Source organism: Pangasianodon hypophthalmus, chromosome 13, assembly GCF_027358585.1.
Source record: "Pangasianodon hypophthalmus isolate fPanHyp1 chromosome 13, fPanHyp1.pri, whole genome shotgun sequence".
In the NCBI taxonomy this organism is placed as follows: domain Eukaryota; kingdom Metazoa; phylum Chordata; class Actinopteri; order Siluriformes; family Pangasiidae; genus Pangasianodon; species Pangasianodon hypophthalmus.
This window is the reverse complement of record NC_069722.1, coordinates 3215723-3243718: the sequence shown is the minus strand read 5'-3', so window position 1 is coordinate 3243718 and position 27996 is coordinate 3215723. Positions and strand designations below refer to the sequence as shown.

Below are 27996 nucleotides of genomic sequence, written 5' to 3'. Positions count from 1 at the left end.
AGGTGGCTTGGTTTAACCAAAATGGCCATCTTTGTGTCATGGCACACAATAAATTTTGGTTATACAGCTGTTTACAGAAACCTCAATATCTCAGCTAAGGATGATCTCTAGGACACATTATGACACAGCTCTACCGAAAACCTAAGCTTAGATTATTATCGTTAGACTTAGACTTGTGTAAGGATGCAACAGCTGCAAAGACATCTCTTCTCCTTGATATAATCATTGAGAAATTTGAGCAATAAGAAAATAAAGCCATTTTAATAAATTAATTAATTAATCAGTCATTTTTTTCTTTCTTTCTTTCTTTCTTTTTCTTTCTTTCTTTCTTTCTTAATTAACTGAGGCAATATCTTTTTCCAAAAAGTGCACAGTTTTTAAAATTAATGTACAGTAATTTGTTTTTAAAGGTGATAATTGCTGGAAGAGCTTTTATCCATTTTTTTTATGAATGTTTTTTTCCCCAGTATTACATTTTATTTCTGTTTTTTTTTTTTTTTTTATGTTCTCACATTAAAGATATACATAAATGTGTTATGTATTAAGGCATACATAAATATTAATCCAATTTAAACCAGTTTAAAATAAATAATATGTAGAAATGGATTTTTTTTTGCCTTCGTACACTGGTAAAGTCAGACAAAGTTTTCTAAACTGATAATTACAGTTTGAACTGTTTCAGCATGCAGTTTGCATGAGGCTAATTGTTGGCCATTCACTGCTATTATTACATTAAACTCGTATTCGTAAATAAAAGCCAAAACAAAAAATATATATTAATTTTACTAATATTGTACAGTGATTTGTTGCCAGTACTGTAGGGGGCGCTAATGCCAAACACCTCCAAGTAATAAACTCCAGCATGCGAAGAAGAAGAAGAAGACGCAGCAGTACGTAATACGTCATTTCCGTTTGTAGGTTGAATGGCGCAGAGGGAATAGCAACCAAAACATCCAGGTAAGCACAGATAATAGTGCATTGCACAATTTTTCTTATATTGTTTTGTTCTTCAAAATACAAAGCAGCCTGTTTTGTCATCTAGTTGTGGATAAAGTTGCTTTTAAAGGAATTAATGGCTAGCTAGCTAGCTAATGCGTTCGAGTCGCGTTGTTTTGTTTCCCTACACGTTTTCGGTAGATCCCGCCTCCTGTGCGGTGATTGGCTAAAAGTATCGCGCATTCTGTGTTGGGATTGGCTGGTAATTCTTGAGGCGTCTGTTGATTGGACGGTGAACTCATAGTAAAGAATGGTACAGGACGTGATATTTGACGTAATTCAGGTGGAAGAAAAACGTGTGCAGATTTTACACGTTTTATTATTTAGCTGTATAGATGTGTGATTAATATTGCTGCATAAACTATATGCTTAATATTTAGGATTAGTTTTGTTTATATTAGTTTATGTACGAAGTTAAGCAATATTATTAGCCTGTATTTGGTTGTTAGCTCACATTAGTCAATTCTGATATTTTTTTTATTATTATTATTTATGGATATTATTTTGAATCAAACATGACGATATGCTCTAATAATCTTTTAGAATGTCCAAAAGGAAAGTCACATTTCAAGATGGTGATGAGGAGTTTAGTTTGGATGACGAGGTACCGAAAAAGAAGGTATGGTGTGTGTGTGTGTGTGTGTGTGTGTTTCACAGGAGTCATTTCTCTCTTAAACACTAATAAAAATGCATTTGCATGCAAATGACAAGCAGCAGTAATCTGACCATGTTAGAGTTCAGGTCTGAGTCACGTGACGTCCTCACGTGCACCAGGTAGGAGGCGTGGCTTATTTTTGATCGACAAGCTGTCAACATGCAGGAGCGTGTATCCATTTGGTGAGAAAACAGTGAGAGTCAGCTCAGATCTTTGTATGGAAATACTCCAAGACTAAGACTGTGAACCTTTTTAGTCAAACAGCTCATTTGCATGTTACAGACTTCACGAAAATGTCATAGGATTCCAGGTTTCTGGAGTAATGCCCTGGTTTTTAAATTCCCAGCGTGCTCTGTCTGTCCGCAGATGTATGATGAGGTGAGTGGACCCGGCTCGAGGTTTAAGGAGAAACACTCTCTGGACAGTGATGAGGAGGACGAGGGAGAGGATGGAGAGAAGGACAGTAAATACAACATCCTGGCCAGCGACGATATCGAAGGTGCGTTTGTTTACGCACCAGAAAATCTCAATTCAAATATCACTTTGTCACTGCTGATGGAAAAAAGCAGCATGAAAAATAGAATAATGTCCTGCAGGATTGCATCCATTTGGTATTACATATATGTGTGTGTGTGTGTGTGTGTGTAGGTCAGGAAATGGCCACGATCGACTGTGATGAAGGAGTTCCCATCACACCTTTCAACCTGAAAGAAGAAATGGAGGAGGGTCACTTTGACTCGGAGGGAAACTACTTCATCAAGAAAGAGAAAGACATCAGAGACAACTGGCTGGACAACATCGACTGGGTACGAGCTCACCAGCGTCGCCATGGCGATTTATTTAACCTGTTTACAAAAGTGCTAGTTCATAGTTATCCTGTTTACTGTAATGCTAGTTCTTAGTTAGCGTGTTTACACTAATGCTTAAGAAATGTTATCTCTGTCTTTTTGCGCAGGTAAAAATCAAAGAGCAGCCGGTGAAAAAGAAAAAGAAGGGACTCTCGGCTAAGCGTCGTCGCCGACCCGGAGATGAGGACGAGGCTGAGGAGGAGAGACAGAGGGAGGAGAAACAGGATGAGAACGAGGAAGAAGATGAGGAAGAGGAGGAGAGCGAGGCTCAGGAAGACCCGCTGGCTTCGTTCACACTGTATCAGCTCAAGGAGGCCGTGGTGAACCTGCTGCAGCCTGGAGAGACCGTCTCTGCCGCGCTCCGCCGACTCGGAGGACTGGGAGGACGGAAGAAAAAGGGACGAGCGCGGGACGGAGGGGAGGATGAGAAAGACGAGACGTCGATCAGAGACACGGAGAAGCTGGACAGGCTCACGGCGCTGGCCGACAGACTGGTGGTACTCGGAGAATACGAGATTTATCAGCAGACTTATGAAAAACTGGCGTACAGGCTGAAAGGCATGCAGCAGCCTGAAAGAGACGCAGCGGCCAAACAGAACGAGGAGGAAGAGGACGAGCTTGACATGTTCGCTGATCAGTTTGACGAGCAGCACGGCAAGAAGAAAGATGAGAAGAAGAAGGACGAGGAAGCAGATAGTGGCTTAGGTAAAAAGGGAGCGTGTTGTGTGGGCGGGGCTAGAAATAGCACAGATCACTTATTGGTCAAACAAACAAAAGGAGCGGTTATATTGTAAAATGTCATTTTTCACATTTTTATTTATCTAGCCTTAGTGATATTTAACTCGATTTCACTTCTTGTCCTACGCTCACACTATAAAGCATCAAAAACACAGACAGACGTTCATTTTCCGTACGCGTCCGAGACAGAGCTGTGATTTCAGCGGCGCGGCTACGACGAACATAATGTAGTGTAAATGTGCATTTTAGTACAGGAGAGAAGACGTACAGAATACATTACCTTGAGTAATCCAGTATAACACGTTAATTAAAATAATGTCTTAATTATTTGAGAGTCCATATTCACAGCCATGTTTTTCCCCGTTGTAGCACACACCTTCTAACTGTAGTCTTAAATGCAGCCTGAAATCAGAACTGACTTTTGAAATCTTGTTAGCTCACGTCCTTGGTTAGATTCTCCACGATTCATCAGTGCTAACTATTGAAAAGACACGCCTCATCATTCCTCCGTTCTGGACTGCACGTGATGATGGTCTCACGTCTGGGACTAAATTTACATCCTTTCTCCCTTTTTCTCATCTCCACCTGTGTTGTGAAAGGAGAGTGATGAAAAATCCGCCCAAATGCTCCAATTTTGAGGAAATCGCAGCTCTTGTCTACATCGTGGTGCGAGTCTTTTAACTTGTGTTTTTTCTTTTTTTCTCTGCAGTGAGCGATGAAGTGATGTGGGAGTACAAATGGGAAAACAAGGAGAACTCTGAACTCTACGGACCCTTCAGCAGCCAGCAGATGCAGGTGAGAATCTTCAGGTCAAGTCTGAAGATTATTTGTGTAGACTCTTATGATGCAGTAAAGCAACAAATCTAAACAAATAGCTCCAGTGATTCCTCGGACCGATCTTATGGCACGTGTGGTCCAGCGTTTCTTCAGTTCCCTGCTCATAACTGTAGTTCCTACCTGCAGGCTTAACTTAATTTACTCTTTGATGAACAAAAATGGAGGTAAAGTTTATAACCGTGGTTTCCTCTTATCCTGGCCTAAGAGGAGCAAACTCTCACTGAATGCGTATAGAGGCATTAGGAAGAAAACTACAAGCTTGAAAGGAAGTAGCAGAGCTCGCTGGTGTGAATGTAAGGGAAATAGTCTTGCTGTACTATACTGTATAGTACTGGACTATAGGTACTGATACTGAAAGCTAGCTTACCATTTAGTATAGTAAAGATATAATATGTATAGAAAGAAGAGTACAAGGCCCAGGATAGACCTCAAAGACCAGGATAGAAATGGAGTCATTGTTTTATTAACAAAATGTTTGATAGCCATGGCCTGAACCACTAGTGACAAATAAACAGTAAAAATAAACAACATGGTAAATATGAAATGATGGTTAAAGATCATTGTAGAGGATTTATTAGTGGTCCTTTAAAACAGCTGGGGATGTGACTGTTTTCACACAGAGGACGCTCAGAGGTGATCCTTTACATACTACTTTACTTTACGTCCGATTCCTGGTTTCTGTTTGCAGTAAATAAGAGCTAAACAGCCACACGAAACCAGGCACAGACATTTATTTATGGGTTGAGATTTATTTTACTACAAAAAAAAAAAAAAAGCTTCCTGAAATTAATTAAGGTCACACGTTCATCAAGGTTTCACTAATGAATGTAAAGTTCTCAGATTTTCTCAGACATTATTATATTTTTATATTATCATTATTCTATTTTTCTCCAGGACTGGGTCGATCAGGGCTACTTTAAAGACGGCGTGTACTGCAGACGGGTCGATCAGGAGGGCGCGCAGTTCTACAACTCCAAAAGACTGGACTTCGAGCTTTATACGTGACTCGCTCACGTCCTCCGTTACTTCATTTTCAACACTTGCAGTGCATTTTTAATGTGAGATTTATTCCCCCTTATCTGCATTTGTTTTATGTGTGTGTGTGGGTTTTTTTTGCTGATATCCATGTGTATTAAACAGCCAGATTAAATGTTTGCTATCATCACACCATTTGATACCATGTACATTTGTTTTAAAATAAAGATTTTGGTGGCTGGCCAGATCATTGACTTCATCTATAGTATAGTATTGTACTGTATAGTATACATGTATTTGTTTGTGTGTGTGTGTGTGTGTGTGTGTGTGTGTGTGTAATATACATATGTATATATATGGTGGCTGGACTGAAATTATTAGGTGATTTTGTGAACCGTTAACCCCAATCGCCCACTATCAATGGCTGAATCCTAAATATCCTCGTACTCCCTACATAAGCACACTAACTAGGGTATAAAATAACGGTCATTACGCCTCATGTAGTGCACTATAATTATTCTCTACAGGGAGTACAGATGTAAATCGAACGGTTGACCTGCTTTCCTCTCATTGGTCGCGTTGCCTAAGCTCATTTGCATACTAAAATCTAATTGGCCAATTGGTTTGCCGAAGCCTTTGCTTTCTTTTGCTTTATTTTTCCTACTCACGGGCGTGTAAACTCTAAGCTCTGATTGGTCAGTTATAACGAGAGTTGTGATTGGCCAGGAGGTGGGACTTTTCCGACGGTCTTTGCTAAAACAAGATGCCTGATTGGTCAGAATGGTTAGGGAGCGTCGGGTGGGTAGAGTGGGTTGAGAGGAGAAAAAAAAAAAATGGCGAAACTTGGAGCTCCCCTCTGGCGTGAAAATGTCCCACATCACGGGTTTGTCGTCGTTTTTTGAGCAGTAAGTCCTAAAATTCAGTTACGGTGTGCACTCAAAGAAGCCGGATGTCTTTTTTTTAATCTTGTAGGTACGTATGTGTGTTTTATTAAATTTTAAATAATTGTTTGAAGTGGTGCTTTCTGTCGTGTTAAGAATAGGCATAACGTTATGGTCAATTTCGTGTTTATTATTTAAATTATGCTATTTAAATCGCTTGAAAATGCGAAACTGTTTCATTTGAGGTATATCCTATTATTGCTGTTGATGTAGATGATTACATAACGTTTAATTTTTAAATTAAAACAAATATTTAATCCTGTTTATTAGGGCTCTGAGCCAACTCGCGGAATTGTTTTATTGTTATTTTTTAAATGTATATTATATTGCAGGATTTCATTTTTTATTGCATTAACACGTGTTTAGTTCTCATATTTATGCAGAGAGAAATTATTTCAGTTAAATGATGAAACTGTGTGTTTTAGCGACGTGCCACTTTAGCTAACGTTAATAATTTTCATATCCCCCCAAAACAAATACAGTTTAAATAACGCGCTCGTTTTCTGCCATTAACACAGTTCCACCACTTAGATTGTTTGTTTGTTTATTTGTTTGTTTATTAAAGATAAAACTACACAGTTTTAGTGTTAGCATAACACACGGCTAATGTTATTAAGGACCGGCTAGCGGCGCGTGCTGCCTTCTTTCGTGCTGGTCGCTATAGCAACACATTTTGTGTCGCTGCTTCACACACAAGTCTCATCTTTAGCTTCATATTTGCTAAATGTAAATATTTATTAAAGACTTAGAGGAAGGAAACTTTTATCATTTCGCGATAGTGTTGCGCTGTTTAACTTTGGAACTGAAATTAGCACACTGCTATGTAGCTAATTAAAAGACAGCTAGTAATGTTCCAGGGTTTAAACTGAGAAAATAAATAAATAAATACTGAAACTGTTTGCTTAAGGAATATGTGGAAGCCAAGGCATGGGTCAACAATTTAAGAAAATATTGTTTTATTAACTTATTAATTATTAATGGCCTTCTGTACATCCTTCTGAACATCCTTCTTTCTTTATAAACATCCTTCTGTACATCCTTCTTTCCTTCTGTACATCCTTCTTTCCTTCTGTACGTCCTTCTTTCCTTCTGTACGTCCTTCTTTCCTTCTGTACATCCTTCTGTACGTCCTTCTTTCCTTCTGTACATCCTTCTGTACATCCTTCTTTCCTTCTGTACATCCTTCTGTACATCCTTCTTTCCTTCTGTACATCCTTCTTTCCTTCTGTACATCCTTCTGTACATCCTTCTGTACATCCTTCTTTCCTTCTGTACATCCTTCTTTCCTTCTGTACATCCTTCTTTCCTTCTGTACATCCTTCTGTACATCCTTCTTTCCTTCTGTACATCTTTCTTTCCTTCTGTACATCTTTCTGTACATCCTTCTTTCCTTCTGTACATCCTTCTGTACATCCTTCTATAAATCCTTCTATCCTTCTTTCCTTCTTTCCTTCTGTACATCCTTCTTTCCTTCTGTACATCCTTCTGTACATCCTTCTTTCCTTCTGTACATCCTTCATCCTTCTTTCCTTCTGTACATCCTTCATCCTTCTTTCCTTCTGTACATCCTTCTTTTGTTCTGTAAATCCTTCTTTCTTTCTGTATATCGTTCTGTCCTTCTGTACATCCTTCTTTCCTTCTGTACATCCTTCTGAACGCCCTTCTTTCCTTCTGTACATCCTTCATCCTTCTTTCCTTCTGTACATCCTTCTGAACACCCTTCTTTCCTTCTGTACATCCTTCTTTCCTTCTGTACATCCTTTCTTTTCTCTGTATGTATTTTCTATAGAACATGTCCTTCTCTCTTTCCTTTGGTACTTCTATAAGCTCTTTTTCCTGGTCAGGGTTGTGGTGGATGTGAAGTCTATCCTGGGAAACACTGGGTTTGAGAAAGGAGCACACCCTGAATGGGACACCACACACACACACACACACACACACACACACACACACACATTCACACACTCCTTCACACCTAGAGGCTATTTAGCTTCACCGATTCACCTCCCGGGATGTTTTTGGGCGGTCAGAGGAAACCGGAAGAAACCCATAGGGCCACAGGGAGAACATGCGAAAGCCGACGCAGACAGTAACCCGAGCTCGTGTGCTCATACAGTACAACCTGCACAGTGCTGGATAACGTATTAACACGGTTCCTTTCCGGCATCGGGGAGGAACGTGCCTAGAAAGACAGCGCCCATGTTTCCAAGATTAAATCTGTCCCGTTTGGAAAGGACAGCTCACTTCCTTATCAAAGGGCATCGCAGGTACAATCGTGTAATTCTGTTCACGGAACGAGAGTTCTGTTTGACGAAAAAATAAAATAAAATTCATAATACCATAAACTGAGAAATTTTGTGGTGAGTAAGTTTAATATCGGCACATGCCAACCTCTCGTTACTCATCACTTACAGATGTGTTAGCCTCATCCACTCGCGCTCAGTCATGCTTAGAGTGCTGTGGTTTGCGCGTTCGTGTGTGTGTGTGTGCGTGCGTGTGTGTGTGTGTGTGTGTGTGTGGTGGCCTGGGAAAACCCTTCACATGGTAAAAATCACATTTAAAGATTCCACTGAAAGACGCCCCAGATTTCCCCTACATGTCTAACCTGATCTACTGACGGAACAGCAACATGAACGACAATTATAAGAAAATGATATGAAACGAGGTCTCGCTTTAATCATCGGCATCATCCACATCAGTCTCGGTCTCATCACCTGAGGCAGGAGTCACTTCACTCCTCTGATCCCTGTTGCTCTGATTCGATTGTGTTTTGCAGGTTGAGGCGGTCAGAGGGATATGGTTGTGGACATGCTGACTTCTCCCCAAGAGCAAATCCCTCCGCGTGTCCCTCCGACGGAGGAAGACGGCCGGAATTCCGCCACCGCCCTTAGTGCCAACCGCCACAGTGACCATCATCCTCACGCTGTCCCTCACGCTTCGGTTTTTCACCGGTACAGACTTCAGAGCTTGAGACAGACATCATTTCTGACATCTTTTTTTTTTTTTATTTATGGGAGGTGGTCAGGTTTTGATCTTAAGTTGATTTTAAGTTGTGATGCTTCTAAACAAGATGAAGTACGTTAGCAGGATAACAAACATCAGACACAGGATAAATCTGATCTGAATGTTTTAATGAAGGTGTCGTTTGTAGTGGAATTGAACTAATCTCCAACATCCTCATGGGTGGCGTCTGAAATTAGTTTCGTTGGTAAGGGCGGCTTGCACGAGTCACTAGTTTAGCATCGTGAATGCACCGAAGACATCCTTTCTCTAAATATTAACCTTTGTACACAAACAGTTTCATAATATAGAATTAAATTAACAACTGTGAATTAGATTTCTGTGAATTATTTCTAACATCCAGTTGCCAGTTTCGTGTGATTTGGCTTTGAGGCGACCCTATGAACGCTCAGCGACTTTTTTCGTTTTTGTTCATGTTGATATGTAACAAAGTGTCATAAAGTGTCAGAAATCACATCAGGAACTCTGTTTGAGGCACTAAACCCCTGGAAAGTTTTCCCAATGACAAGCTAGTAGTGTTTATGGGTAAATCAGGACATTTATTAAATACTGAATCAATGTCATTTTGCACAATTTTTCATATAAAAGTGTAAGAAGTGTAATTGTACTGTATTGGTTTCTTCATAGTCGCAAAAATAGCACATGTTGACGTCGTTATTCAGATAAAGATTTACAGGTATAAAATCAGTCGATATTAATGACTTCCTGAATTGCTGAAAGTGCTGCTGAGTTAGACTGTCACAGATTCTTCTCCTGAATGTCCCTGGATCATTTTGTTAACCAGTGCTGTGCTGTGCTCTGCTCTGTTCTTCAGCTCTGATGATCCGGGAAGTTCATCAGCAAGCAGAAGTTTGAACATGGTCAGGACGAACCCCAGCGATGGTGCCGACTCTTCAGAACAGCAGCGAATGAACTCGTCAGAAAGAGACAGCATGGTAGCGTTTCAGTGGATTGCTATATTCTGTGGTGTTTTAATTTAATCTGTAAAGTGTTTCCTCTCATCTGTGCTGTCTGGACATGTGGATGTTAGCCTACAGCAAACTAGTTTTTCGCAGTTTGATTGGAACGCTGGTGTTTTCTCCATCTCGATGCGGTTCTTTAAGCAGGTGAGAACACAGCAGTCGTGCTCAAACAGCAGGTCCGAGAGCATCTGCGCTCGCTTCCAAGTGAACTCTCGCGCAAGAAAGTGATTCGACTTCGAATCGACTCACTTGCAGGAAGTGAATCAAACCTGAAGTGTATTTTGGGTTGCAAATGGGCAGCGCTGCAGAAATGCCATGTTCCATGTCTGGAGGTTCTGGGACCAACAAACAAAAAATCAAAAATGGTGTAAACTAGTGATTTATATAATGATCTGATCATTTATTTATTTTTTCATGATTTCCACTCACACTTGGTAAAGGATTATTTAACATTTCTGACCAGTGAAAGAGTTTTTACAAGAATGTTTTCAGTCCTACTTGCCTTTTTTTTTTCTTTTTTTTTTTTTTTTTTGCTCTTTGGTCTGTTTGTGTTCCATGTGAAACTAAACCAACCAGCAAACAAACCAGTAGTTCTAATTAAGTCACCTAAGCCTATTTATCGTCACGTCACCTGATCATTGTAGAACACATCCTACAACATCCTACAACATATCCTACTATTCCTTATTTCTAATATCTACTTATGTTGGATTGATATATAAACAAAACTCCTGATCCATCAAAGCACGAGTCTTACACACACAGTTTTGTAATCACCTTTTTGTGTTTGTGTAATGAGTTTAACTGAGTGGTGGTAATCTGCTTTTATGGTCTACTGAGCAACGTACCCACACACACACACATTCCTGCATGGTCTTCGTAAATTTTAAAGTTCTTTATCGTGTATAACAATGTTTTAAAAAAAACAACTTTATTTGCTACATAACAAGATGTTGCTTTCGATTTGAAAATAAATGTACAAAAATAGTTTAAAAATTTTTTTAAATTAAATTGAAAAGGGTTCTCATGTTAGTCAGGTTTCCAGAGTCTGTATACCAGGACACGTTTCCTCTACTAATTATATTTTAAAATGTCCACACTAGTGTATAATATTGTACATACTGAAGAAGCCAAGATTATATTGTATGTGAGAGTAAACATCCAAATGAAGTGTCCTGATATCAGAAAACGAGGCTGAAGATGAAGAACACCACGACGCATCGATGTTCTCGAAGAAATGACTTCCAGAACTAAATAAAACAAACAAGTCTGTAGTGTTAGTGTTGTTAATGTTCTGTTTATTTTTTTCTCTTTCAGGAAAGCCATGAAGACACAGACGAGAGTCGACACAGACAGTCCGAGTGAGTGCATTTCTTTCCGCTCCTCTAAATGATGAATTCAGCGCAATGCAATAACTGTAAACAAGTTTTTTGAATCATGAATACTTTGCTAATTTGGGGAATTTTACTTTGAATGAGATGAAGGTGTGTTCAGCGTAACCAGTCATAGCAGGGAGAACTTTTTCTTTTCCAATACCGATAACTGAGTATCAGTCGATACCCGTATCCATGATATTGTTTTATTTAAAGTTTCCTCAGCTTAATTTTTTTTTTTTTTTTTTTTTTTTTTTTTTTTTCTTAAACTGAATCACTTCACAGTTAAACTGTTTGGTACAAAAATCTCTCATATCATAAATGTAATAAAATAAATCTTAACAAAAAGAAAACCCACTCAAGTCTCTTTATATGTAGACATTTCCAGTTCCAAAACTAAGTTTCTCTTTTTCAAATCCAATTCCAATCTTAGCCATTTGTTATCCCCACCTCTTATCCCTGTCCCCAAAGTCTCAAAAATAAACTTGACTCATGAGTAAAATGTATCCTGAGGTGAGTGAGCGGAAAGGAAGCGCCAGTGTCTCAGTGCTTGCGGAAGTGAAGTGCTCTTACATGCGACAGTTTTCTTCCGTGCTTGTGTCATTGCCACACACTCGCGAACAGGTTTGTGTGCGCAGTTCATTTTTAATGGCCGAGCTGATTCTACTCTTCACACTCAGCCACCTTCTGCTGTTTTTGGTCACCAGAGACAGGTATGCATTTTGGATTGCTGATCGACATGAGCATAATTTTCTTGTGTGTGTGTTATTTTATTTCAGAGATAAAACTGCAAGGTCCTGTAAACGCAAGCTGGATTTAACGTCGTTATCTTTAGGGTCACATGACGCAACTAAAGCCCGGGATTCTGAGAAAAAAGATCCTGAAAGCCCTCCACCAGCAAAGAGATGGGTGATCGGCCCTCTTTTCCAGTCATTCAAATCCAAGATGGCGAGCTTCACGGAGATCGTCATGAGTCCCGTGCGGCTTTTTAAACCCAGCGATCTTCCAGCTGGGTCAAACAACGAAGCTCCGTCAGTGACTCATGTGAACAAGGAGGATGTAGGAACGGACGGCAAAGATGTATTTTCAAAAAAAGAGGAGAAAAAGATTACTCCTGTGACAAAATTGCCGGTCGTCCAGAGATTGAATTTTGACACCAATTCAAGTGATGTGGGCGATTCAGAGCAGAATAAAGTGACGATTTCGCAGAGCGGATCAGAACAACAACAAGACTCGATCCCAGAGGATGATGGGTCTTTTGGGTCTTTAAATTCTGCAAGCACCAGAAGATCGACCAGTCAGATTACAGAAGCGGTCAGGGCTTCAAATGTTCAGCAAAGCAGCAGGGAAGAAAAACAGAACTGCAAATCCATGAATCCAAATCCACCCCCACGCACAGGTCTGGTGGACAGTACTGACTCTGTCAGGAGGAGCCTTACAAAAGGTTCTGAATCTGGGAAAGCAGTACAGGAATTAATCGTGTTGTGTGAAGAAAAGGCTTTGGATGAGTTAACAAAGCACACAGAGCAGGCAGATAAGAGTAAAAGCCAAGATCAAGAGCAGCCTTTGCCCAAAAAGTTGAGGCTTCCAACTCCGGCCATTGGAAAGAAGAAGAAAGGTAGAGGAATGGAGGGAAGTGAACTAGCGGAAATGGTGAAAAGGGTGGAAAAAGAAGGCACCATTGGAACAGACCGAGTGGAAAAATCTCCAACAGTCACGCAGACCAAGACTTTTCAGAGCTCGAGGCTGGTTCAGACCGGTAAACGGATGAAGGTTCAGGTCTCAGATGAGTGTCTTAGCACTTACAATTCTGGCGATGTTCAAATGTCAGACCTAAACTCTTGTAATTCCTCAGAGAGAGAGAAAATAGGTCAGATGCGGGCATCCAGAAGTAGAAGTAAAAGGGAAAAAGATGTGAAATGTACATTAGTAGCCTTGGATATCATGAGTGCCACCAGTGGTGCCACCAGAAGTGCCTTGATTGATCTTATCAGCACAAATGTGACAAACGATTCTACACCAGCAGAAGGTCCTCCATTGTCAGGATCCTTGACGTGGGCTAGTTCCCGAACGACAAGACAGCGTAAGAACAACAAAGTGTGCGAAGAGAGGAAATCTGATATCGCAGAAAGCTGCTCTATTGATCCGGCAGAGTGTTTAAAGTCAAGCAATGGAACTTCAGTTTCAAAACTGGTGCGAAGGAACAATATCCGTCAAGCAAAGCGCAAATCAGAGACTTCCGCTACATCGGCTGCTAAAAAGCCACAAGTTAACAAAAAGAGCTTGAATACGAGAAGAGTTAAAAGAGCCATGGATGCGTTTGAAGATCAGGGGATGTCCATGTCTCTGACGCTGGAGGTCGGATCAGGAGTGGACGGAGACAAAGAAGCGACCTCTATCATGAGCTGTGGAATAACGACAAGGGGCAGGAAAATGGGAGGGGACGTGATGCTAGCGGATGCTTCCTGTCCATCCAGAGTGACACCCGAGGACCGCTTTTGTGTAAAAGATGACAGGTTAACAGACATGGATGGTGGATATCTTGAGAAAAAGGACAAACGGAGGAGGCGGTGTATGTATTCAGAGAGAAGAGAGACAGACGATGAGCTAGATCAGGAAGACGACTCAAAACCAGGACAGACGTCATCAGGTTGTGGCTCAAACCGGCTCAAGCGCAGCCTCTCCTGCCCCGACATCACCTCGCTGCAGCACGGCCACGACGCCTCTTCAGCTCCCGTCAGCGAAAAAACCCTTTGTCATCCTTCTCCCCTGAAAAAGGTGCCTCATTTTAATGTAAGTGTACCCTCTCCGTTCAAGCGTGCTCGCAGACACACGGTGTGCAGTGTGGAAATCGAGCGCGAGATCGCCCCCTTGTGCCTCCGCAAGGAAGTTTATCCAAAGTGGGGCAGCACTTCCAATTATTTGTACCCACGCTCTCCCTCCAAATCCTTGGCATCCCTCGTCTCCTGTTTTTTATCGAGCCCCCAGGCGTTCCTGTCTAAGAAATCGAGTCGAGGACACAACGATGACAGCGGATACGGAGCCAGCAGTAGTGACCTTCGCAATGTGTCGTCTTCTTCTTCTCTTTCACCACCTTTGCTAAATTCTCCCGCTTCCTCCAGCGTGATGAGTGGATCCGCTTTCTTCGCCGATGCTCCACACACACCTGAGCAATCCTCCGTGTCCTCACACTGCAGGTAATCCAACACGATATCTCAGTGAAAGAGAATGAAGCCGTTTTTGTTTAACGATAAAACGTCGCACACAGTTCACCCACACACTAAAGGCAATTTTCACACAATTGACTGAATTTTCAATTTATGAATTTTTTTTTGCTGAAGATGTTTTAGATTGATTTGTTTCATACAAGGACAGCTGAATGAATCTGTCTAGTAAAAACGAAAAGAATACCATTTGATTTTCTCTTTCCTAGTGTGTATGATGCCATATCGATGGAGGCTGATGAAGGTGTGGTTCAGCAGGACAGTGAAGAAAACGAGCAATCCTCAGCTGTATCAGAGGAGAAAGCTCTGTCTGACTCGGAGATTAAGGTGCCACGTTTCTGTCTTGCAGACATTTCCAAATGTTCCAGTTACACAGCCACGTGATTTATTGTTCAGACGCAGATTAAATGTCTTCCTCATCCCTTTATGCTGACGGTTTACCAACACTGCATTCGACTTGTCTCAGAAGCCGGACGTCGGAAGTCAGGGTTATAGATTTAACAAGCAAATACAGTCAGGTATGTAAGTGTTTGGACAGCGACACAGTTTTAGTAATTTTGCCTCTATACACCACCACAATGGATTTGAAATGAAGCAATCAAAGTGAGATTGAAGTGTAGACTTTCAGCTTTAATTGAAGGGGTTTAACAAAAATATTGCATTAACAGTTTAGGAATTATAGCCATTTTGTTTTTTTTTATTTTTTTTAATTTTATTTATTTTTTTTTTAATGGAGTCCCTCCATTTTCTCAGCAAACTCAGGCAGTCATTGACTGCAAAGGATTTGCATCGAAGTATTAAAAATAATCCTTATATTTATGATCATGTTAGTTTGTCCCATTACTTTTGAGCCTGTGAAAATGGAGGGTCTCTTCAAAAAATGGCTGTAATTCCTAAACAGTGAATGCAATATTTTTGTTAAACCCCTTGAATTAAAGCTGAGAGTCTACACTTCAATCACACTTTGCTTAATTTCAAATCCATTGTGGTGGTGTACAGAGGCAAAATTACGAAAAATTGTCATTGTCCAAATACTTATGGACCTGACTGTATATGATCTAAAGCAACTACTTGTGTATATATAGTGTAACTCCTTTAAAATAAAGCAGTGCAGCTTTGTATACTGTTGATTATGTGAGCAGCCATGTCACTTGCAACCTGGGGTTAAGGAGCTTCAGGAGCTGATTTTTTTTTTCTTTTCTCTGAAAGCAGTGTGTGCTGTCTCACAGAGCTCTCTACTCTCTTCCGCATATATGAGCTCAACTGGCTAGTGTCACTGTGATTGACAGGGGAGAAAGTATATGCCCCTCCCACCCTTGCTCTCTTGATTGCTGGCCATTGATGGCTGTGGTGGTGTTGGGATTTTAACTCGAGATCTCCAGACAATAGAGCAAACATTTTTCTGCTGCACCGCTTGGGAGATATAATGCTAATTTTAACTATGTGGCTTTTGTATTGAACATTGGTCACTACCATCAATGATTTATGAGATTAAAAGTTTCGAAATGTTCCAATGATGTCTTTATTTTTCCAGACCGACAGCAAGCAAATGGAACGAAGAAAAGTGTCCTCCATCCGCATCCGCAAAACTCTTCCCAAACCACAGTACAATCTGACTCCGATGGGTCTTCCCAAAGCCGTCAGGTCGGTTACCGCCCGCTTTGTCCATGTCACACCTGCTGTGTGTGTGTGTGTGTGTGTGTGTGCGTGTGCGTGCATGTATACAGATGTAGATGTTGTGTATTTACAGGATAAAGAAGAAAGTTTTTAGCGTGGAGGAAATCTACACAAACAAGAACTTCTTCAAACCTCCTGAAGGGTGAGTCCTTAAACACACTTCTCACCAAACACTACATTTTCATAATTGATGTTTGAAACATAGTGACTTGTTGTCTGTTTCTATGTTGTGTACACGCTCAGAGCTTTCATGGTTTTATCTATTTACTTTATCACTGTAAAAACTGACAATCTTTATGCACAGGCAGTAGAACAGACACTGCAAATTAAATATTGTGTTCATATTGGGACAAACTCCTCCTACTGTGCTGTAAAGACTTCCAGCCAATCACATCACATCACCAAAACAGTGTGATGAATCATATCCCAAAAATATTCATAATTCCTAGTTGTGGTTACTGCCACAGTCATAAATAGGCTTAAAAAATACAGTACAATACATACTATATATAAAATAAATAAATAAATAAAAAAATATAGATTGATGTTTAACTGAAAGATTTTTTTTAACTGCTTGTTTCTTTCATTCTAGATTTTCTTTCTGTAATTTTATTAAGGTTCACATTCAGGTTCTATTTTATGTGCTCTCTTCTGTTACAATGTTTGTATAGTAAATTTATCTTGGCCTCTAGGTATTTTAGTACAACTTGTCCTTCACACACACACACACACACACACACACACACACAATATGATAAATAAGATTTTGACTTTTAGGTTTCAGCTAGATGGCTTATAACGCTTACGTTGTCAGTAAGAGATATATAATAATTTATCAAGCTTAAATTCTTGATAAATTATTCAGTAAGCTTAAATTCTCAATAAGTGATCTTCCCTAGTTGTCCGTTGTTTTTTTTTTTTTTTTGAGGTTGTCTGTTCATTTTCCATCACACCAGTTTACAGTTCAACCAAAAAATAAAAATCATAATGTGTCATATTAGAGAATTAAAATGCTCTATTGCTCTGTTTTCTCAGTTCCAGCTAAAGCACAGGCGTCTGAGCACAAATTGTACCTGATACTAATCATCGTACTCGTTTGCTACTACTAAACGAGAAAAGCCACACCTGATTCCGCCCGTTTGATCTGTTGATTGTGCTTTTCAGTTGACTAACAGGTGTGGCTCCTGATTGGTTGGAATGCAAACCTGCAAGCCTGTACTAGTCCTCTGCAGGCGATTAAGATTAGACACCACTGATCTAAGGCTTTTCTCTTGATTGCCTTAGGTAAGACTTGAATCAGCTTAAAAGACACTTTCCAATTTGGCAATAATCTTAACGCAGTGTGGAAAAGTCTTAGATACATGCAAAGAAATGCTGTAAAGAAAGGATACTTTCAAAAATAATGAAATTAGAAGTTTCTACAATTACAAACATATTATAAAGAGCAGTAAACAGTGATAAACTAAACAAAGTCAATGTTTGGTGTGACAACCCTTTTGCTTAAAAACATGAGAAGTCTCAGGTACAGTTTTTCTAAGGAAATTAGTTGGAAAGTTTTACTGAGCATCTTGGAGAAGCCGCCACAGTTCCTCTGGAGACTTTTTTTTTTTTTTTTTTTTCTTTGCATGCGAAACCCAGCAGCTACATTTTGTTGTTTGTCTGAAAAGTGGTCATTTTTGTAATACGTTGCTATCTTTACTGACATACAAACTTTTTTTGTAACATTTCATATGTTGTTGGAAAAGTAATGTTTGGAAATCTAAAACGTTTATGTACTGACTCAGTAATGCAGAAGTGATAAAAAATAAACTTCTGTAACCAAATTTGTATTTAAAAAATAGATAAGACAATCACATACATGTATATTTGCTGGATAAGGCATAGAAGCGCTCAACACACACGAATACTGGCCGCGTTACATACAACACAGTTAACTTTACACTTTTTCATTTTATAATAATTAGAAGGTTCTTTGTAAACTGATTTATTTCTCAGTGTTAAAACTAATGAAGTGCATTATGGGTAAGTCATACTGAGAATACCACCGTCAGAACAGATTCTGTGCCTTTAGATTCTGTGCATCTGGGACGCAGCACCAAGTTCATTTTACGTTTCTTATTTATTCCTCCAGACGCTTAGAGACCATATTTGAAGTCCCTCTTAGCCGGCGAGACGGTTCCCAGTCACTGATTGGTCCGAAACGGGTAAAGCGCTTTGTCGAGTTTCCTGAACTGGGCGTGGTCAGGAAGCCAAGGAAGCCTCTCGTTGGTGGAGCAGGAGGGGGTGGAGCTCAGAGAAAAGCAGCAGGGAATTCTGGGATGGGAAGAACCCGCAGAGGCAGAGAAGAAGAAGCACTTCATTTGCAGGACTTTGATTCACTCCTGTGCTCAAAACTGAACGAACTGGACCTGTGGATGGTGACAGAGCAGATGGTTTACTGAAACCTTCACAGTCTCGCTTTTTCTTTCTGATTCAAAGCCCATAGCATACACATGCAGAAATGTACGGTTTCATACTTGTGTACAGACAGATGCTTGTACAGTTTTAACATGAGGTTTGGCTTTGATGGCCGTGTGCGCTTCTAGAGTTTTCCTGAGGGATTGAAAAGAGCACTTAACTTCAAGTGAGTGTCTGTCCCAAGCCCTTTTCCAGACTTCAGAAATGGATTTAGAGATGCACTGACTTAATAACGAATAGAGCTGTCTCACCAGTGTGGGCTTGAAATAATGTGCAGAAATGATCCGATTTGACACTTGTCGCAATTTAGCATTTTTGTTGCGTTTAAATTAATTTTTTACCGCAGATATTGATTAACTTTATACAGCACATATTATTATTATTATTATTATTATTATTATTATTATTATTATTATATCTCTCACAAGCTCAGCTATTTCATACTTTTAAAAGAAACTTGTGACCTAGTCGTGGGGCAGCGAACACATGACTCACTCGCCATTCATGCGGTTAGAGTTGTAAGAACACTGTTGCTAGGCAACAGGGGAAGTGAACTCATGGCGGTGAGGAGACGTCTGCTTCTGAAGTCATTAATGCCACAAGAGTGAGCTGTTTACACGATGAACACAGCTTCATTTCAATTCATCTGCTCCTCTCATGAAATAGTTTCCTTCTAATGTATAAAACAATTCTAATGATCAAACTGTATTTTTTTTGTCGTCAGCATAAATTGTTAAACACTCTGTCCAGCATCTTTGAATAAGTGTTGGTGCAGAATCGTTTACAGAAGATCTTCCTACAAGTGCTTAACGTCCATCAAGTCAGTGTTAAGATTACGGCCAATATTCAGAGGTCTGGTATCGAAAATGGAAAATAAATAAATTGATGCATCTGTAGCTTTCGTTAAGTCGTGAGGATGCCTGACTAGTTCACTTGGTCTCTCAGGGTACCGTGTTGTGTGTGTGTGTGTGTGTGTGTGTGTGTGTGTGTGTGTGTGTGTGTGTGTGTGTGTGTGTGTGTGTGTGTGTGTGTGTGTGTGTGTGTGTGTTTTTGTTTTTTACTTTTTATTTTTTTTACGTGACCATGTTGGTTTTGTATAAATGCTCTTGTAAAATAGGAAGAAGGAACACTGTTTATCGTTTTGTAATAATCTGTTACTAGCTTGTCAACAGCCCTGTTGCAATATCTTCGTTTTCTCTCATGCCATACAAAGACGAATCACACCGTCCATCATGTTGTCATGTGTTTATTACTCTTTTTTTAATGTTAAATAATAAATACAATCTATAACTTGTAGCTACAAAAGCATCCATCCTGTATGTTTCAGAAACAAGTGGAGGTGAATTTTTTTTTTTTCCCTATGTAATATATTCCTTATTCTTTCTTTTTTTTAATGTTTATACTTATTAAATTGAACAGTTGCTTGTAAACAGTTGGAAAGTATGTTATTTAATGTTCATAGTATAAAAATACAAATGTACAACAGTAGCTCATAATACAGTGTTATAACAAATGTAACGCAATCTTGTGCTTGTTGTTGGGGGGGGACTTGGCAATGTTGACGTGTGCACTGAGAACACGGGCCAGTCTCAATCTGCATACCGTGACCTAATACTTAAAAACGTATACTGTGTTGTAAACTAGAAAACATAGTAAACTAGTAAACATACTTGTAAGTGGGTTGTACATGAGAATCATCAGATTCAAACACTTTTTTCTTCTTTAAATTCGTATTTCTCAGCGTGAATATATTTAGAATGGTACAGGAGTACGCAGTTTGAGACGAGCTTGAGTGAAACTTTATATATGTAACTTGTAACAGATTAACACAAAAACAAACAATAGTTACATAACAGTAGTTAGAAAGTTACTAGGTCTCAATCCCTCAGTGATTCTGAATAAAGACACTTCCTGTAATGCATATAACGTGTAAAATTAGTATATATTGATCTGAAACAGATTAATGCTCACTGGTCCATCAGGTGAGAAAAGTTAATGCGCACTCTAGAATTCCGACGCCGTGGGAAAAAAAAGCAAGCTTCATCTTAACTGTCCCGCTTTTGGGTCAGTTGTTTTGTCCAAAATGAGCAACTGCTGTCCAAATGAGAGAGACTTTATCTTAGGAGTGCAAATTCTGCCCAGAAATGCATGTTGCCTTCTACGTGGAGCTGCTTGGGTTTTTCGGGTCTCCATGCTTCGTTATGGTTCGCCGTCCTTCACTCTTGATTTTTTTTTTTTTTTTGGGGTGGGGGGATAGGGGTCCAAGACATAATGGTCTGCATTTTTATTATCCCTTCACCACTTTATGGTAGAGGCATTATGTGTTTGTGTTGTCCATGTGTCCAAACTCCATCTGTCCGTGATTCCCATTAGTGCAATATCTCAAAAATGAGTTGTCGAATGTTTGCAGGATTTGTATGGAATGATCATTTTAACCAACTGATTGGATTTTGTAGTTGATCCAAACAGGGTCACATGTCTGAAATAATTTTTCTTCAATAGCTTCCTTCCTGTTTAACATATATTTTAAGGAAATTTCAGCCGTACACATTACTGACGAGAAGGACTAGACCTGGTGGTGGTGGAATCATCCGCTTTGTTGCCGTTGGTGTCGAGTTCTGCTTGTTGGTGCTCTATGTCTCTCACTTCAGTGTCTCTGTTTGCCATTTTAAGGCTTCTTGTCAGTTGTGCGTCTCTGGCTCTTCACACCTCTTGTTGGGCGCACCGATTTTTATTTCTGTCTTTTTGGACTCTGTGTTTTCATTTTGGCCTTTTCTTGCCCCTCTGTGCTTTTTTTGTTTTGGTGTTTTTTGGACCTCTGGCTCTTGTTGTGGGGCTTATGGCACCAAGCATCTTAGTTCAACATTTTCAGGTCTGCATTTCCCTTGATTTGAAAGATTTTGGGGTCTCTGTCTCAGCTTGGCAGCTCTGGAGCCCTATGTCTGTCTGTTTTTTGGGGATCCGTGACTCTCAGTTGTGCCTTTTTGGGCTCACATGTTGTCCATTTGGCATTTTTGATGACCTGTGTTTCAGTTTATAAATGTCAAAAGGTACGACAGCAGTCCCAATAGCAGTGGGATGAGAAGAATAAGACCCGCCCATGCCAAGATGGCTCCTATTCCCCATTTTAGAGCTTTTTGAGAATACTCTTTGGCTTTCTGCGATATTGCACCACCGGACTTCTTGTTGAACTCTCGAGTCTGGCGAGAATGAGGGAAAAAAGACATGAGGTTAAGTGGAGGTAAGAAATATTTCTATAAAAAATATTCATTTACACTTTACAGATATGTTGCCTTATAAAATGCTTGTTTAAATCTGTTGTTTAATCTCATGATTTTAAGCATTTCTAGAAATAAATGAAGCAAAAATATCTGCTAATAGAATTGATATAAATTTGACTATATTCAAGATATTTTTACTTGATAAAATGATATTTCTTGCAGCGGTTTCCAGCTGTTAGTGTGAAAGTGTGAACGCAGCAGGTGAATACGTCTCATCTAGAGTTCCCAGGAATGTGCCCGAGAACCACTGTGATGTTTGCTGCAAGCCCTGTCCCTTCCATTTCATGGAGCATGATTGGACAGGTTAGTAATTCCAAAAATGTCTAATAATGGTGCACCTAGCTCTGTTTACGCTACTATATGCTTTGTGATTTGTACACTGAAACATCGGCTAGGACAGCACACACATATGCAAGCTTAAGTGTGCTTGTGCTAATAGTAAATAGGCTAGTAATAAGATGTTCCTGTGTGGTGTAATATCAGTGTAAGGTGTGTGTGTGTGTGTGTATGTGTGTGTGTGTGTGTGTGTGTATGTGTGTGTGTGTGTGTGTGTGTGTGTTAGCTACCTTAACTGAGTAAATGAGGGACACGATGCCAATGCAGGACAGGCCACATATGATGCTGCAGATAGCTAGCTTCCTGTAGTCTCTTGCTGCGAGGTGTTGACCATCAGAGCCTTTCTCCACGTCGACTGACTCCGTTGTTTCGGTCAGCGGAGTGCTGTTGCTTGGTTCGTGGTCTGAGGTTAACATTTTTTCTACAGTGGAAACAAACACACGCAACACACGGTTAGGATCAGTAAAATGACTGAGCCATATGATAGTCTTGTTCATGAGGTTTTTTTTCTTCACACATCTGCCGGTTTCATTATGTCTTTGCAATAACATCCTCCCTTTGGGGCACACACACGCACACACAAGTTACAGTTTGGCTTGAGGTTGTGAGAAACATTAATCAACAACCTCAAACCTCCCCAAACTAAATTTTTGTATTCTTTAAAAAAAAAAAAAAAAACAAAGAAAAACAGCGAAAAGGAAAATGATGTTTAAGTGTTAATGACTGGTTATTCGTCCTGAAAAGAGCTGTAGAACATTTAAACAGGAAAGCATTTCGATTTTAAAGATGACAGGAAATATACAGGAAATGTGTTTACAGAGAGGAAACGGGTTAGCATTTCTTTAGAGAGCATTTACTTTAGGGAAGTCGCTCTTGATATCTTGTGTTCAGATTAAAAAATAAAGGAATCCGAGAAGGACGGGGCTTTAGAAAGAAAAACACAGGAAACAGGTCACACCAGGCCATGAAACTGCTCATCAGTCATTACTTATGCTTCATTTCAAATCCGTTGTTGTGGTGTACGGAGGCAAGATTACTAAAATTGTGCCACTGTCCAAATACTTATGGACCTGACTAGACACTGTTTGGGATAAAGAGGGAAAGTTGGGTATCTTCTCTCAAACTTCGTCAATGAGTCGATGTTTGGTGTCTGAAATTTCTGAATTCTTTTTTGTTTGTTTACGCTGGAGCTATAAAGCTAATAAAAAGTTTTGGCTACGCCTCGTACTTTTATACAGTGTGATCGACACCTCGGAAGAGTCGTGTGATGATTTAGCCATGCAGGTCGCACAAAAATGCTAACTTGTTAGCTGTAAACTTCCCTCACTTGAAAACGAGACAAAAGGTGTTTAGAAGCATGTTTAACAAAAATGTCATTTTTGTTTTAGAGATAAATATCGGCACTTTTACTGGCCACTAATTAGTTCACACGAAACATTAATCATTTTTAAAAGCTGTGATTTTGTGAGCTTTTTGTTTTTAGTCCAATGACTATATCATGCTACGTTTGTTTTCCGCAGAAGTGTGGAGAGCATATCAGAGCATATCAGCCGCAATATCCTGAAGCTTGTGACCAGAACGTGTACAAAAGACCTCAGACGCTGTGTATCCTGTGGGCGGAGCTAAAGAGGCACACTGAAGACACTGAATATTACCTTCCTGGGCATAACTGGGGAACGTTGTACATTTTTTTTCTGCATGAGCGTCAGGTTTTAGCTTTTGTGGTTTTGTTACTCTTGTGTTCAATGTGTTTGTGTGTGTGTGTGTGTGTGCGCGTGTGTGTGTGTGTGTTGCATGCTGGTTTGTCGAGCAGTAGAAGCCTGATGATCAGGAAAAACCACATCACAGAGTCAGTTGAGAATCACATCATCAGAACAAAACCATTTGATGCTGCTACAGAGAACTCGGGTTACGTACACACACACACACACACACACACGGGCCATGTCACACTTCTACTGTAACACAATCAGTTTACCTCAAATTCACCTTTCTGTTTGTACACAAAAAGAGAGAGACTGAGAGAAAGAGAGAGAGACACAGACAGACAGTGTGAGGGAGAGACTGAGAAAGATACAAGGAGACTGGCAGAAAGAAAGAGACAGACAAAAAGAGTGAGATAGACAGGCAAAGAAAGAACAGACATACAGAAATATAGACAGAAAGAGACAAAGTGAAACACTGACAGAGAGAGAGACAAAAAGAGACAGACAGACTGAGAGTGAGACGGGAAGATGAAGAGGGAGGTGGACAGACAGAGAGGGACAGCAGACAGAAAAAAAGACAGACAGAAAGAGACAGACAGACAGATAAACAGAGATGAATATTTAGTAAGAAAGAGACAGATAAACAGATGGAGAGAGAGCCTACAAGAGAGACTGAAATGGAGATGGAGAGAGACAGAGTAGACAGAAAGAAAAACAGACAGCCAGAGAGAAAGAGAGAGAGGGAGGGAGGGAAAGAGAGAAAAAGACAGAGAGAGAGAGGTTACAAGAGAGACTAAAATGTAGATGGAGAGAGAGAATTCTGCAGAGACAGTGATGGAGAGAGTGATGGAGCAAAGGGGCAGAAACACAGACACATCTGTATATCCCTCACCGTTTCTCTCTCTCGCTCTCTCTCTTTTTTTTCAGTCTCTCTCTCTTTTTCTTTGTTTCTCATCTTACTTCCCTCACAGGTGAATACTGTTAGGTAAGTTCAATGGAACAGCTATTATTCTTTCTCGTATGTGCAGTATTGTTTAGTTAAAATGGCTGAATTGAGAAGGATGTGGAATTTTCCTCTTCTATTGTCACTCTGATGAGAAAAAGGACGCAGTGCCTCACAGGTTGGAAGAACAGTCACTCCAATAGAACTCCAGAGCGTTCAGATCTTAGTGCTCATATCCTGGAAATTGATTTAAAGCGAAAGACTTTAACCAGACTGAGAAAGAAAGACTGAGATTTTGATTTTGAGTTGGAGGAGTAAACATGTTCGGACAGTGGTGTGTGTTATTGTTTTATGTTACTGATCGTGACTCATTGTATGGTGAACGCTCCACATAACTTACACAGCTCATTTGCATTTAGTCACGCCCACAAAACTCCATAAAAGGTCAAGTGCACAGACAGCTGGAAGCACAAAATGAATGATCAGGGTAAAGGCTGAAAAGTGGAAGTTATTTTGAATGAATAAAAATATTTTAATAATATATAATAATAATAATAAACGAGCACTAAATCTTCCGTCAGCTGAGGCGTTTGTTCACGGCTATACCTCTCTGCACAGACAGAACGGCCCATCTGCGTTTGCTTGCTTTCTTTATTTTTTTAGATTCTTTCTTTTATAAATGTTCTGGATGGTACCCTTAGCCAGTGACCGAGTGAACTAGCATGAGGATGTGTTTTTGATGGACTCCAAAGCTCTTCTATAAGTCGCTCTGGAAAAGGGCATCTGCTAAACACTGTAAATGTAATAAAAATAAGCAATTTAAACTCGACAGTGTATTTCAGATTTAAAAAAAAGTGCGGTAATTCATGTAAATTATATTTATTTGAAGTCGTTCAAGTTGAGGTTTACATTAGTTAGTCTTCTTATGAGTAAATTTACACACACTCAGGAGCATGAGTAAGATATGAAGGTTTTGGTGAAACTGAATGCTCATATGAATGATTTATTCATAAATCATTCATTTCCAGCTTGATAAATGAGGCCCATTGTGTTGATTCAATATTTTTATATTGTCAGATTTTATATTGGGTTTATTATCAATACTGTTCAGCAGTGTATCTCATCATGCCCTGAAGGTGTCTGCCTGTAATCTGCCTGTGATCTCTGCGTGCGCGTGTGCGCGCGTGTGTGCGAGAGAGTAGCATGAGCTCTGTTAATTACTGTGAGAAGTAAACACATTCCATTAGGTGTGTGTGTGTGTGTGTTTTTTTTTTTTTTTCTCTCCCTCCAGCACAATTTACACGTCTTATCTTATGGGAAGCTTTTAAAAGGTGCGGCCACTGGGCTTCTGAGTCATAGTGGAGTTTCCAAAGAGGACAAAAAAACTGGGTAAAGTGATGGTTTTTATTGGCAATGAAAAAATTTTGATAAGTGAGCGATTATGAGGAGATTTACGACATACTGAGAATCAAAAATATTTCATTCCCAGTATTTCTTTCTTTTTCTTTCTTTCTTATTTCACATTCTTTCATTCATTCTTTCTACTCACTGGCTTTCTTTTTTTTTTATTAGACTACTCCTTTCTTTCTTTCTTCTTTTGATGTTCCTTCATCCTTTCACTGCTCTTCCCATCTTCCTTCCTCTCTGTCTGTACTTTTTCTTTCTTTCCTACTTAATTTTTTTTTCTCAGTACCTTTCTTGTAAAACATTTACACTGTTACACATTTAAGAGGTTTCAAATTACAAAAAGCTCTACGTGACATTCTTGTGTGTGTGTGTGTGTGTGTGTGTGTGTGTGTGTGTGTGTGTGTGTGTGTGTGTGTGTGTGTGTGTGTGTGGTTACATTGTTATGTACGTAAATACACAGGTGTAAGCTGAATGCTGATTACTGTTCAATCTGTGCCACTCACTGAGGAACATGCCCGTATGGTAGAGTGCACACACACACACACACACACACACACACACATTTTTCTTTCATACACAGAACGGAGATTAGGACCTGATTATGGAGTTGTGTTTAATCTTTAATTCTTTAATCTGATCATGTGTCAGTGTCGTGTTGTGTGTAATAAAAAAAAAGGGGGAGCTGAAGAGTGTTCCATACTCACACACTCGTCGGGACTTGAAGGAGGAGAAGGCTGAAGTTCCTGATCACTCGCTCACTGTCTCATAACAGCACAACACTTTAACTCAGGTGATCCAGAAGACTTGTGATGATCTGGTAGACTTGTGATGATCTGGTAGACTTGTGATGATCTTGTAGACTTGTGAGGATCTGGTAGCCTCCTGTGTGTTCCCTCAGTTTCTGCTCAGAAAGTCTATACTGTAACTGTATATCCAATAAAAATAATAAATACTGAAATAAATAAACCTGTGTGTGTGAGTCTGTGTGTGTGTGTGAGTGTGTGTGCCCAGAGTAAAGAATTGTTTCACTTCCTTTCTTTACTCTGCAAGAGACGCACCTCTGAGTGACGGAGTGAAAGAGCACACCTCCTCTAAATATCTCTCCCTCCCACCTCTCTCTCTCTCTCTCTCTCTCTCTCTCTCTCTCTCTCTCTCTCTCTCTTCCCCCCATCTCTTCTTCTCTCTCTCTCTCTCTCTCTCTCCCCCTCCCTGTCTTTGTGTTACGTCTCTTAAGTTCTTTCTCTGTACCTTTTCTTTTTGTCTCTTCCACTCTCTATTGAATTCTGTGTGCTGTGTTTAATGCCACAGTGACATGGACATGCTACTTTTACTTTATTTTATTTTGCTAACTTACAGGTGTTTCCACTCAAAATGTGTCTAACAGGACAGTGACAAAGACACTCTTTCATTCTTTCATTTTCTTTCTTTTGTCTCCCTCTTTTTGTTCTTCTGCTCTTTCTCTCACAAATCACACACAAAGATTTTTCACTTCTAAGAGAAACCACTTTCTTTTCCTCTAACTAAAAGTTAAAAAAAAAAAAAATACTTTAGCTTAAAATATAACTTTACACAATCTTGGCTGTAATGATTGAAGTTTCACAAGTCTGGAAAAGCTGAAC

General features: G+C 39.8%; 2 protein-coding genes and 1 long non-coding RNA gene across 3 annotated transcripts; 2 read left to right on the top strand and 1 right to left on the bottom strand.

The window, feature by feature from the left end:
- The first annotated feature begins 808 nt into the window (after positions 1-808).
- On the top strand, positions 809-5296 carry cd2bp2 (CD2 (cytoplasmic tail) binding protein 2). The gene is made up of 7 exons (XM_026916075.3): positions 809-957; positions 1540-1615; positions 2018-2150; positions 2300-2457; positions 2607-3204; positions 3947-4032; positions 4969-5296. Exons 2-7 carry the CDS (start codon positions 1541-1543, stop codon positions 5077-5079), a joined length of 1161 nt encoding a protein of 386 aa, XP_026771876.3. The 5' UTR covers positions 809-957; position 1540; the 3' UTR covers positions 5080-5296.
- A 532-nt stretch (positions 5297-5828) lies between these two features.
- On the top strand, positions 5829-19997 carry prr14 (proline rich 14). The gene is made up of 9 exons (XM_026916799.3): positions 5829-6021; positions 8767-8941; positions 9826-9946; positions 11291-11334; positions 12126-14543; positions 14780-14897; positions 16105-16214; positions 16321-16389; positions 18379-19997. The coding sequence occupies exons 2-9, from the start codon at positions 8787-8789 to the stop codon at positions 18686-18688; spliced, it is 3345 nt and encodes a 1114-aa protein (XP_026772600.3). The 5' UTR covers positions 5829-6021; positions 8767-8786; the 3' UTR covers positions 18689-19997.
- Positions 19998-20137: 140 nt separating this feature from the next.
- On the bottom strand, positions 20138-27454 carry LOC113527909 (uncharacterized). Its single transcript, XR_003402893.3, has 3 exons — positions 27082-27454; positions 22552-22742; positions 20138-21904 (listed from the first exon to the last, which is right to left on the bottom strand). It is a non-coding gene; the product is annotated as an uncharacterized LOC113527909 (long non-coding RNA).
- Positions 27455-27996: the final 542 nt, after the last annotated feature.